This window comes from Podarcis pityusensis, assembly GCF_964106645.2.
Source record: "Podarcis pityusensis genome assembly, chromosome: 1".
Classification (NCBI taxonomy): Eukaryota; Metazoa; Chordata; class Lepidosauria; order Squamata; family Lacertidae; genus Podarcis; species Podarcis pityusensis.
The window spans coordinates 108,986,642-108,999,847 of NC_138028.1; the positions used below are offsets into that span (position 1 = coordinate 108,986,642).

Below are 13,206 nucleotides of genomic sequence, written 5' to 3' on the forward strand. Positions count from 1 at the left end.
AAGTATCCTTGCGGCAGTCACTGCATATTGAAACAGTTTACAGTCTCTCTTATTGATTTCGTTTCCTACCTTTCCTCTGATGTTTTATGTTTTGCACCATCGTGAGCTCTACATAAGTATGGTGGTATGCAAATTAAAGAATTCAGCCAATAATATAATGTATTTTTGTAAACATTGGTTGGTTTACAAGACCTGCATTGCAAAATTCAGATGAGTGCGAACTTCAAAGGCCAGCAGCGTTTCAGTTTGCATATTGTTTCAAAAAGTATGGATTTGATTGATTTGGCATTAAATGTGAACTGAATCGAATTTCTCCTTCACCTCTGGTCGCAAGTGTTCCTTTGCTGCTGCTTTTTGTTGGAGGGGAGGCTGTAGGTACGTCTGCACATTACAGGTCGCTAAATTCCAAGATGTCTCAACTGTTTCATAAGAATTTTTCCTGCCCTAGAGGGGGGCGGGGCGGGGCGGGGAAGCTCTAAAGGAATTTGGCCTTGGCAGCCTGTGTAAATCATTAGAAATATGACCTCACTCCTTCTTCTAACCGGAGACACAAATCTCTTTTGCTAGAGGGCCTCTCTGATTTGGTCTTAAAGCAACAGTACCAATATATTGCAGTTATTATGAGTTAAATCTGGGAGGCCTATTAAATCTGCAGTGCCTCGTTTACTCAGTTGCTTGGAGCTCCCCCCCTGCTGCTCGCAGCCTTTGAATTTGATTTGCTCAGCATGCACAGCCCCCCCCCCCGCTCAAAAGACTTGATCCAAATCTGCCTGTTTAAGTTAAATGTTAAATCTCTATAAGGAAGACCCCAAAGGAACACAGTGCACCAACGTCCTCTTGGTAAGTTTCTTGCAGGGCCCACCAACGAAGAAATCTGTGCATGCTTAGGATTATTTCATTTATTTATTTCATTCCATCTATGAATCACTTCTGTGAAACTTCTTGAACACCACTGTGTTCAACGGTCTTATTTTATGTGGGCATTTGCTTACACATCCCCTCCAAAAGAGGACACAGATTTGAGTTGAAATTGCACGTGCTTTTTATGTATAAATGCACATTTGGAAATAATTGCTGTAATTTTTAAAATAGAAATACAACCTGCCATTGTTGGGAAGACTATAACCAGGTGACCTTAATGTCTGCTTAGCCTGCTATCAAGGTTCTTCTTTCTCCGTTCTTGTGATTCGTTTACCTCTTTTAAAAAAATTATTTATATTTTTCAATGTTACATTATTCAAAACCACATTTTGGGAATGGTACAGACGGAAGAACCTAGATCTCAGAAAAATCTATTTTTTCCCCCTACAGCTGCTAGGATTTTGTTAGCCCAGAAATGGCGAGTGAGCAAGGTCCCAAATAAGAAGGATTGGCAATTAAAAATGACAGAATATGCAGATTTAGTGGGTCTAACAAGAAAACAAGAGAAGAAGAAGATCAAGTATATAAAGAGGAATAGACATTTTTTGTGGAGTATTTGGAAAACAACTGTAAACCTGTGAAAATGTTAGTAGGACTGAGGTGAATTCAATGGCATAACACATAACAAAGGAATAATAAAAGAATAAGGGAGTTAAATGGATATATAAGAATATGCGGGATAGGTGGGAAGATTAATGGAACCAGGGAAGGAGAAGAAGGGAAACTGGAAATGCTTGGTTTATTTTAAAGAAAGATATGAATGGTGGTTTGTTTATCTCTTAAAGCCAGACAACCGTGCAAAACTGGACTTATTTCAAATAGAGCAGGGAAGAAGAGTCTTCCTGGCCCAACTTGGACAGGTGGGAGAGACAACCCACCTGTCATTCAGCTGACATAATGACAGCCCACATGTCCAAGTCCCTTGTGCAGCATTTCTGAGGTGTCCGGCAGTTGGCTGGTTGCCAGGCGCTTGGGAAACACAGCACGTTGGACTTTGCCAGCCCTGTGCTCAGCACTTGGGAAACCCCAACCATATAGCTGGCAATGTTGCTTTCTGCAGGGGACCACCTGCACAACTCAGTTCCCCACAGTCCCCAATCCAATGAGCTTCCATTTACTTCCCATCAGCTAATAATAATAATAATAATAATTTATTATTTATACCCAGCCACTCTGGGCAGCTTCCAACAAAATATTAAAATACAGTAATCCATCAAACATTAAAAGCTTCCCTAAACAGGGCTGCCTTCAGATGTCTTCTAAAAGTGTGGTAGTAGTTGTTCTCTTTGACATCTGGTGGGAGGGCATTCCACAGGGTGGGTGCCACTACTGAGAAGGCCCTCTGCCTGGTTCCCTGTAGCTTGGCTTCTCACAGTGAGGGAACCCCCAGAAGGCCCTTGGCACTAGACCTCAGTGTCCAGGTAGTGTCACTAGTGACTTCTGATGTGCGGCAGGTGGCCATGGTTTTGTGACAACAGCCTCACGGGCCAAACTGAGACTTCTACCAGAGGTTTTCCCGCTCCTGCAATATAGGATTGTCTTCTAAAGTAGGGCACATGGGCTGCCTAGCTTTAGTTCCCTACCAAGACTGCAGCCTAAACCTTCATTTATCTGGGAGAAAGCCCCACTTAATTCAATAGGATTTATTTCTACACAGACATGGTTAGGACTGCGCTGTAAGTGTGTATATTATTGCAACTTCACTGCACCAAACTGGAACTGTTGTTGGATTTCGTCACATGTGAAATCTCACATTTCATTCAGAGGTTCCCGCCTAGACCAAACATGCAAGGAATTTCAAGGGAGGTGAAGATCGGATTAAAAGAAACCTTAGGAAGGTTTTGCCACCATAATAGTGGCTAGAAAAGCTGTATCAGTTCAAGGGATCAGAGGCTTGGGCTTTGTTACTTCCAGCTCCTCCCCTGTTTGCAAAGTTACGGAATGGAAGAGACATTGCTGCCAGGCTCCTTGCGGAACCTATATAATCACTCTTTAAATTAGTGCTCTTCTGTGTTGTATTTGCTTTTTTTTTAATGTTAACTTTCTCTGAGCTATAATTCCCCCCCCCCTTTAACAATTGGAGCAGCTGAATTCTAATTACATTACCAACAAAAAGCTCATTAACGCTCTTAATTGGCAGCGCTTCCAAAAAAAACCTTTTGCTGAATTTAATATTTTCTAAAAGAGTTCCTATCAGAGTTTAATTTAATCGTCAAAAACAGCTTGGCAGAGGCATTTACATAAAGATGTGTCTGCTGTCTGAAAAGTCTTCTCATGGCAGGAGAATCAGATGGGCTGAAACAAAACAAGATAGCTGCACAGCAAGTCAACTCCATACCTCTGCAGTTTTAGCTCAGTAGACCGGAGGCAGCCAACATGGGGCCCTGTGGATGCTGTTGGATTCCAGGTCCCATCAAACCCACCCAGCTAGGCCAAAGATCATGGATGATGGCAGCTGGAATCCAACAACATCTGGATAGCTACCATATTAGGAACAGGGAAGCTGCCTTGTACTGAGACAGACTAGCTCTATACTGTCTACACCAGTGGTGGCCAAACTTGGTCCTCCAGCAGTTTTGGGACTACAGTTCCCATCATCCCTGACTACTGGTCCTGTTAGCTAGGGATGATGGGAGTTGTAGTCCCAAAACAGCTGGAGGGCCAAGTTTGGCCATCGCTGGTTTACACTGATAGCTCTCCAGGGTTTCAGGCAGGGTTCTCTCCCAGCCCAACCTGGAGATGCTGGGGATTGATGCTCTACAACTGAGTCATGGCCCATCTTTGCCCTTAAACAATCCATCGCTTGATTGCTATTTCACATGGCAATGATTCATTTGTGCTACCTGGACTTCCTTTAATTTCATTGGAGAACAATCCTATGGCCTCCAACAGAGTGTCATGACAGCAAGAGAACAGATCTCCATCTGACCTCAGAGGAGGTCTTACCTCATAAGCCTCCTTTTGCAGGTGCAGAGACTTGAGCTGGGGGGTGAGTGGGTAACAGCAAACAGTGTGTGTGCTGAGGCTAGATCAGGGGATCCAAAGGCCTCAAACTCCTCAGACACATCCTCAGAAAAAGGGAAGACATCAGCCGTGGAGCTGGTTGGAGCTGATTTGGGACTGTGGAGAGGGGAAAGCTGGGGTTGGGACACAGTGTCCTCCCCCCATGAAAAGGAGAAGACCAGAGAAAGCCTCTCCTCCTTGCAGAGGGGTTGTGAGTGGGAGCCGTTTCCCATGTTCGCAGGAGGCGTTTCAGCCCCTGCCCAGCCGTCCCAGCTGCTGCGCCATGCCCCCGGGTAGCCAACCAACCAGGTGGAGCCTTGGGGGCGGGGTTTTGTCACTCAAATGCGGCTGTGGCAGCGCTTCCCATCCATTAACCCCTGATAGACTCACCCCTCCCTGAGGTGGTGGAGTCACTCGCTGTGGTCTATCCAATGCCTAAGCCAATACCTCTCACATGCTGTAATCAATGAAGTTGTGGCCTTTTTTAGGCTATTAACCTAATATACCGTGTCCATGTGTCTTTCTTATCCTCAAGTGGGTGGCGGGTCCTTGAATCACAAACAACATCATCATCTGCCATAAGTGAGCCCAGTAAGGCTTTGGATTTGACAGTCCCTCCCCCTGGCATCCTAAAGGTGTTCACATTACTGCCCTAGGTGATCATTAGGTCCAGTCGTGGCCGACTCTGGGGTTGCGGCGCTCATCTCGCTTTACTGGCTGAGGGAGCATGAGTAAGCCGCTTCTGGCGAACCAGAGCAGTGCACGGAAACGCCATTTACCTTCCCACCAGAGCGGTACCTATTTATCTACTTGCACTTTGACATGCTTTCGAACTGCTAGGTGGGCAGGAGCTGGGACCGAGCAATGGGAACTCACCCCGTCATGGGGATTCGAACCGCCGACCTTCTGATCAGCAAGTCCTAGGCTCTGTGGTTTAACCCACAGCGCCACCCATGTCCCTGGAGGGTACTACCCTAGAGGATAGTAATGTGTTCTTGCCAGTGCATTTCACAGCACTTCCCCCACAGTTATTCACACCAGCACAGATTAATTAGCAGCAGATTCATTTCCATTTGTGCATACACCAGAGGGCATTGAGTGGCGGGGATGTTTTTACGGTGTTCGTCTCATTGGCTGGAGATGAATTAGGAACGGCTTAAGGACTCCCATCAGTTGGTGTCAAGCTGGTTTGAGAAACAACAAACAGTAGTATTTCACAACAAAGGACAGGATGCATATGCATTTTGGATAACATCATGTGAGCATATATTAAAAAACCCAGCACCGGGAAGGCAGTGAGTGCACAGGAAACAGAAGTGTGAACACAGTCTAGGCTACCTTTTCCTGTAGGAACAAAGCAGGTAAACCGAGTAAGTCCATTGGTCCAATTGCCAATATTGACTGGCCGCAGCTCCCCAGGATTTGAGGCAAACCATATTTTACCTCAAATTTTACCTGAAATTGAACTTGGGATGCTCTATCACAGAGCTATGTCCCTTTCAGAAATACTCCCTTACCATAGGGACCAAGGGGACATCAGCCCCTCCAATAAAATATTTGAGGGGGCTGCCCCCCCCAAAGTTGATGGGCATTGCCATTCAAATAGTGTGCGTGCACTGTGTCATGTGATCGATTATGTGAGCTTGCGTGCCCCAATATTTTATTCAAGTTGGCACCCTGTCCCCTACTCCACGATGGATACATGTATCTGACCCCTGAGGACTGAAGGAGGAAAAGAAGCAAAATGTGTAGCCTTCAAAACACTTGTTTTTATTTTTATTTTATTGTTCATTTGTTTCCTAACAAATATGTGTACCTGGACGCAAACTGTAATATTATTTGCTAATGCTCATGTGTCCACAAGAGACTGTCCATGCCAAGCCTTCTTTAATTCTCGCTTTCTTATCCCGCTTCCAGAATATGCTTAATCTGTGCAGCTCGTGTTGCTTTCTAGCAAAGCACGCGTCGTTCTCCTTGCTGTGCTGGCCCATGGAGAGGAGGGACTTTCCTTAAGCCAGGGAAAAGCACTGCTTGAGGAAATGGGTCATGTGGGTGTAGAGGTGCTTAAGAGAAAGGCCTGGAATCCCATGGTCCTGGTCGGCATACCACTGAAGATGAAGAGAAACACGTATTTTAACCCCATAATTAATTACAGTACTAGAATCTAAAGTACAGTGGTACCTCAGGTTACATACACTTCAGGTTACATACGCTTCAGGTTACAGACTCCGCTAACCCAGAAATAGTACCTCGGGTTAAGAACTTTGCTTCAGGATGAGAACAGAAATCGTGCTGCGGCGGCAGCAGGAGGCCCCATCAGCTAAAGTGTGCTTCAGGTTAAGAACAGTTTCAGGTTAAGAACAGACCTCCGAAACGAATTAAGTTCTTAACCTGAGGTACCACTGTACCAGTGGAAACTAGTTCTGTGAACAGCAACCCTCCCCTCCCTGCTGCCCCCAAATGCTACACAGCAAACCACACTTTTGAAAAGAGTTTCAAAGGCAGTCTCAACCTGTGATGAGGCACAGGGAAGGTCTGCTGTTTCAGGAACCAAAGAAGTAAACCTGGCCCTCCTCCCCAGGGGATACAAAAATATCTGTGATTTTCCTCTTCCCATCTGCTTAAACTTGCATGTAAGGAAATGGTCAGGGCTGCAGTTCCAAAGATCCATCAGGGATCCAACTGTCTCCCAGCTTTTACAGCTAACTAAGCATTAGCTATATAACCTGTTTTCAGTCACACATCTTTATTCTCGGAGCACAAAAGTAATATTGAATAGTGCACCTCTGAGCATGTACAGAGTGAGCAGAACCATTCATATCTATCAGAGATCAGGGAAAGGTGACTTTCAGGTATTTTGTGGTGCTTCGGGAGAAGCAGTTCATTCTCTCTCTCTCTTTGGTTGTTTTGGGTTTTTTTAACAACATTTTAATGTGAAAAACAATTAGAGGGATTTCAGAGTTCTGTCCATTTAATGTTTTCAATACATTTTAAAAATAAATAAATACCCGAGATCCTTTAACTGGAAACTCAGCTTGGAAGTTCCTGCAAACCATGTGCTCTCATGCTGAACTACATCCAGTCTCTGATAAACCTAATCTTGGAATTAAACAGTGAAACATAATTAAATTGTTTGATAATATCTACCATTGCCTGGAAATCCACTTGTGCATTGACTAAGGCTTTGGAGATCTGTGCTGAGTTCTGAAAATGTACATTATCTGAAACGAGAAAGGGGGGGGGGACAAAATGAAAATGACTGGTTAAAAAAAAACCCCAAACACACCTGGTAAAATACCAGAAAGCACACAATTGTGCTGCATTAGACATGCCATGAGTTATTAAACTCTACAGCAGACATAGAATCATGATCAACAATGAGTCAGCTTTGTTTGATGTTCTGGAAAGAAAAACATAAAATGTGTTGCGAGTACTGACCCTAATCGTGGACACAGAAGAAAGCTTAGCATTTCCTAACCAAAGTGATTTCTCGGTATCTGTACTAGCTTTTCATAAACCTCACCATCTGCTGTTCCATGGATGAGAAGGTACTCCACATCACGGAAGTTCTCTGCTTTTGCCATCACTGTCGAATTCTGCAAAGTGGAGGGCGGGGAGAGACAGAAATGAACAACTCAGTGGTTGCGAAACATAAAACCCTTTTATGATGGTGGCATGCTGTTTTTTTCTCTCTTTTCTTTTGCCTTTTTAATTTCCCAGAGATTGCATTTTGGTGTGTTACAATTTGAAGATTAAAAAAAAAAGAATAGAAAAGGAGTTTAAAGAAAGTGGCTGGATCTACACACATAAAAAAAAAAACATTTCAGGAAAACGTGTTGTCAACCTCATAAGGGGAAATCACATTAGTGAAGGATGGAACTCTACAGTGGCACCTGGTGTCACAATGTTATAACACATTTAAAATGCTTTTCCTTTACTAATGTAGCTGAGTCCAGTGAAGAGAGAGAGGGAGGGGGAATTAAGAAGCTAAAAGGCCTACTTCTAATTAGTAGGTCCAGACTCTGACCTTGAGTAGACAACAGTGCACAAGGTAACAAACCATTCTCATCAAACGATTTTCAACCCCTTTCCCGCCTTTCTCTTCTGCTACCAACTTCTCCGAATCTACACTCAAGTATCATGGAAGCAGTGGATGGTAGAAGTGGCACACATACCACTAAGCCAAGGAAAGAAAGGCAGGGAAGGAAGTTGAGGTTAACTGGTAAAAGGAGAAGAAGAAAGAGAGGGAAATGTTTCGTTATTCTTACTCTGTAGTGCTCCAGATTGTCTTCTTTGGTTGGGAGGCCCATAAATCTCTCCGTGTAGATGGATGCTGCAAGATACAATAGCATGTTGATGACAGGATTCACACACGAAAGTCCATAGGCAAGAATGTCAATGGCTAGTAGCCACGAGAGAGAGAGGATGGTCTGCCTCCACGGATGGAAGCTGTGCGCCTCTGAATACCAGCTGCTGGAAACCACAGAAAGGAAGAGTGTTGTCCAGCTTGCAGACTTCCCATAGGCCTCTGGTCAGCCACTGTTAGAACAGGTTTCTGGACTAGATGGGCCATTGGCAAGATCCAGCAGGCTCATCTGATGTTCTTCTTGAATAGCAAATGTCAGCAAGGTTTACTCCTTGCATTCAGATGTTCAAAGATATTGCTCTTAATTTCCCACAAAGAATGTAAAAACCTGACGTTTGCCCTGCTGTAACTTGTGAACCACTGGACACAGGTCACCAGACATACATTAGTGGCCAAAACATAGAAAGCTTTTGGAAAATCTGTATTTCTGAGCTTTGGTGGCTCATAACATCAGTCTTTTTGGGAATAATACCATAAAGTCACATATCATTAGAAAGACAATCCAGTGCAGAATATAATGCAACAAAGTTTGTTGAATCACCTTTATACTATCAAAGGTTATAGCAAAATAAAAGAAGGCATACACCCCAAAAATAAAAGATAAAGGGTATTTCATAACATCTCGCCATTTAGAGTACCATTAATTACACAAATTCTCCCCATGCCTTTTGCTGTCAATCAGTCCCAGACTAGATGGCAGCTGCATTGCATTTAGGCAGCAAACCTTCTCCAGTTCTTCTTCTTATGCACCTTATTCCATCACTACCAAATATGGATATCCTGTCTTCAGAATAAAAATAATTCAACATAGTTTGTTGCATTATATTCTGCATGAAAGTACAGTGGTACCTCTAGTTGCAAACCGGATCCATTCAGTTTGCAACATGAGCAGAACACAACCCGTGTCTGCTAGGGTTGCGATTCGCTGCTTCTGCGCATGCATGTGACGTCATTTTGCATCTCTGCGCATGCGCGAGTGGCGAAACCCAGAAGTAACCCTTTCTGGTACTTCCGGGTCACCATGGGATGCAACCTGAAAACGCTCAACCTGAAGCAAACGTAACATGAGGTATGACTGTATCTTTCTAATGATATATAATTTTAGTCTTAAAAACACTGTTAAGAGCCATCAAATCTTAGAAATACAGTACAACTTTTCCTAAAAGTTTCCACAGTTTTGTTATTAGTGTATAAAATGGCCCGCAATTCATGTACAGTAGCCTTCTGAGGACTCAATAATGAGCTGTCTAGGGCTGCAAAAATGCAGGGCAAAGCACAATACATGACTCCCAGCATAGTTGCATGTTGTGCAGTCCTGGTCCACATTAAAAGCATGATTCAGCCGAAGTTTACATTCTGAAAATCCCACTGATCTCACTAGGAAAGGAATTGAGCACATGTGCTTATCTCTGCCTTTAGCATCAAAAGAACTTAACAGTGCTTAACTTTGGCGGCACCAGGCCCTAAGGAATTTGCAGAGGGAGTGTTTTTGCTTTACTTCTGGGAATAGCTGCCTTGCAATATGGGGAAAGAATCAGCAGTAGTCGGGGCCAGTCGTGGGAGGGGACTGGTGGAGCCGTAGTCATAAATGTTAGGCTGGCGGTATCTTAAAGCTATGAACATCCACCAAAACAAACTCTTTTTTTTCCTTGTAAAAGGGCCACAGACAACCACGTAATCCAGTCTGTGCAAATATTTTTTTGCAAAGGGAAGGAAAATTTATTAAGCTAACTGCTTCTTAAACCTTGTCTCGTATTCAGAACTCAGGAAGGCTATGGTGAGTGATTTTAATACAATCCTCCGCAAAATGCATAAATTGCAAGTTGGTTTCTTTATGCCAAAGAAACTTTTATTTATAAATTCAGTCTTGCTATACGTGGAAATGGGTTCCTATGTGTGGATCACTGCACATCTAAGATGCTGCTGGAGAGGGGGGAAACCTTTGAATCTGGTCCCAAGAATTACACACTTGGCTGTGAGTGAAGGATGGCCTCTGCTGTACTTTGAAAGAGCCTCCTTGCACCCACTTTCTCCTACTTTCCATCCTTTTAGAGTGCAATCCTAACCATGTCTACTCAGAAGAAGCTAGCCTTGTTGAATTTGGTGGGGCTTACTTCCCCCCAGGTAAGTGGGGTTTGGGTTGCAGTCTTAGGAAAACATGGACCCTTGCTATCACTCAGCAGGGTGAGGGTGGCACACAATTTTTGTAACAATATTATTCCAAATGAAACACATTCCTTGACTGCCAGCTCAGTTTCTCATATTTCCCCAATATTCACTGCTGTAATAACCAGGAACTGTGCAAACCGGCCTTGGGGATTGGTGTGTGTGTGTGTGTGTAACCCCAAAAGGCAACCTTAGCCAAAGAGAACCATGCTTGGTGTGCGTGTGTATTTTGAAGAATTTGTTCCTAGCTGAGGCCAGTGGTTCTTGTAAATTTCGCAAGCGGCAGAGCACCTCACAGTGACATCATTGCTAAAACAATTCATTGTCTATGCCCTGCTTTCAAGGTGTGATGTTGACAAGTTGTTTCCATACCATAATACTCCCAGCTGGAGACAGGAGCCACTGCCATCCCACACTGAAACACTCCAGTGCCAGACCCAAGTGCCAGCGAGGCAACGTAGCCACCGTAAGACTAGGAAGAAACGGGATGGAAGTTAGTAACCTTGAAATGAAGTATTAGCTCTCTAAGAATCCAAGTGGTAAAGCACGAAAGCCAAAGGGAATATTTGCTTTGGCAGCTGAGGCAGCAACATAAGCCAAGGATTCTCCAGCATAAGTCTGAGTAATTCTCTACCAGGCACAGGGGCAAGCAAATGGCTTGTGCAGTTTCTTTCCATTTATGCAGTAGCTTTCCTTGTGAGTTTGATTCCTAGGGGTGTAGTCCTTTGTGACCAGATGTTCTGCTATGCTGCTAATCTCAAGAACAGTGGGAGGGAAAGCAGCAGTAAGGAAAAGAGTCTGCAAGGCAGGTGGCGTTAAGCAATCCTCATTTCCTGAAGTGGTGCCATCCCCACAGCAGCTCTAGAGCATTTAGTTTTCTTTGGATGGGACACCACTAGAGTAATTCAATAAAGTAACTTTCTGCTGTATCTATGTACCAGGGCAAGCCCATGATGAAGCCAGATGAGGTGGCCTCCTCACGTGGCAGGATCTCCAGAGGCAGAAGATCACAACGTAGATACAATTCCAAGCACAATTCAAAGTGTTGGTGCTAACCTTTAAAGCCCTAAGTGGCCTCGACCCTGTATACTTGAAGAAGCATCTCCACCCCTATCAATCAGCCCTGACACTGAGATCCACCTCCGAAGGTCTTCTGGCAGTTCCCTCACTGCAAGAAGTGAAGCTACAGGGAACCAGGCAGAGGGCCTTCTCGGTAGTGGCACCCTCCTTGTGGATAAATAACTATACAACTTTTAGAAGACATCTGAAGGCAGCCCTGTATCGGGAAGTTTTTAATGTTTTATGTTTTATCGTGCTTTTATATGTGCTGGAAGCGGCCCAGAGTGGCTGGGGCAGCCCAGCCAGATGGGTGGGCTATAAATAATAAAATTATTATTATTTATTATTATTAGATCTTTATTCAGGCATGGCCAACCTAGGAAGCCTGGTGAGGCGACCACCTCAGGGGGCATGGTCTACCGGGGCAGTCAATCCTGATGTTAATTGTCCTTCCCTCCTTGTTCCTGATGTGTCGCATTTCACATTTCTGGAATGGTCTCCAACCCTCTGCATAGGCTGGGTGGTGATACTGGGCCCCAGTGCTATTTCTCTAAACAAAGTGGTGCTGTAACTCACCATAAGAGAACTCCCTTGTTCTCTTATAATGGCAATGGTGCCCACCTGAGAGGTGCTAGAACTCAATTCTGGTGGGTTCTGGCTGGAAAAAAGCCCTGCCGGGCCTCAAGAGTAATTTAGTACTGGGGATGTGAAATTGTCCCCCTGATCAAAATGCTCAGGAAGACCTTGAGATGCAGAATGGAATCAAGGAAGCACCCAAGAGAGGAAATGTTGTAGTAATGGGTGACTTCAACTACACTCACATAGACTGGCTAGATACCTCTTCCAGTCACTGTGAAGAGGTAAAACCGGGTGGCCATACAAATGTGGTAACTAAAAATAAACATTATTTGGAGTAAGATTCATGGTGCACAGTGGGACCTACTAACTTCTAAGTAAACATTCACACTGCAATCCTATGCACAGTCACTTGGAAGCAAGCCCTACTGAACTTACTCCTGAGTAAACATGCACAGGAATGGGATGGACAAGCGGGAGCTACAAGGGAGCAGCCCACTGACATTCCGCATGGATCTTCATCAAGTGCCTTCTCAAAGGAAATAAATCACAGAGCTACTGACAGAACTCTGGTGTGTAGCAGCTAAATAAAGACTTGGAGCATCAGAGTGCAGTGCTTTCGTGCCCTGTATTCAAGACACATCATGAAGCAGGCTCTGATCATCCCACACAGTTACATAATCCCTTGCTTCTGATCACACCCACAATGCTGAAATGCTTAGCTGCCTGCCATCTAGGGTGGAATGGTGGCTGTCACCCACGTCTGCTGCCTCCTGGCAAAATATCCAAATAACTGGGGACTAGTGGGTGAGGATGAGTTCACAGCTGGACCAATTGACTCAGAGAGACAGAGGGCTTAGCATCTGGAAAGAGCAAGAAGGGGACCATGGAGGCCAGTAAGAATTATTATTATTATTTTTGCAGGGCACAAGGGACTGAAGGGGGAAATCTGTAAGCATCACTTCTCCCTTCCATCCTTCAGCTGATGGGTAAAAGGTAAAAAAGGCAATGGACCCCTCGACGGTTAAGCCCCGTCAAAGGCGACTATGGGGTTGCAGCGCTCATCTCACTTTCAGGCTGAGGGAGCCGGTGTTTGTTCACAGACAGCTTTCCAG

General features: G+C 44.5%; 1 protein-coding gene across 5 annotated transcripts in view; it reads right to left on the reverse strand.

The window, feature by feature from the left end:
• Window positions 1-5,673: 5,673 nt before the first annotated feature.
• Window positions 5,674-13,206, reverse strand: part of FAP (fibroblast activation protein alpha) — a 60,208-nt gene continuing 52,675 nt past the window's right edge. For all 5 annotated transcript variants that reach the window (XM_081006480.1, XM_081006482.1, XM_081006481.1 and 2 more), the window contains 5 exons: window positions 10,829-10,928; window positions 8,193-8,257; window positions 7,448-7,520; window positions 7,072-7,145; window positions 5,674-6,032 (listed from right to left, as the gene is read on the reverse strand). In XM_081006480.1, coding sequence (XP_080862606.1) covers window positions 5,934-6,032; window positions 7,072-7,145; window positions 7,448-7,520; window positions 8,193-8,257; window positions 10,829-10,928 — 411 coding nt within the window. In that variant the 3' untranslated portion in view covers window positions 5,674-5,933. The remainder of the gene's footprint in view (window positions 6,033-7,071; window positions 7,146-7,447; window positions 7,521-8,192; window positions 8,258-10,828; window positions 10,929-13,206) is intronic.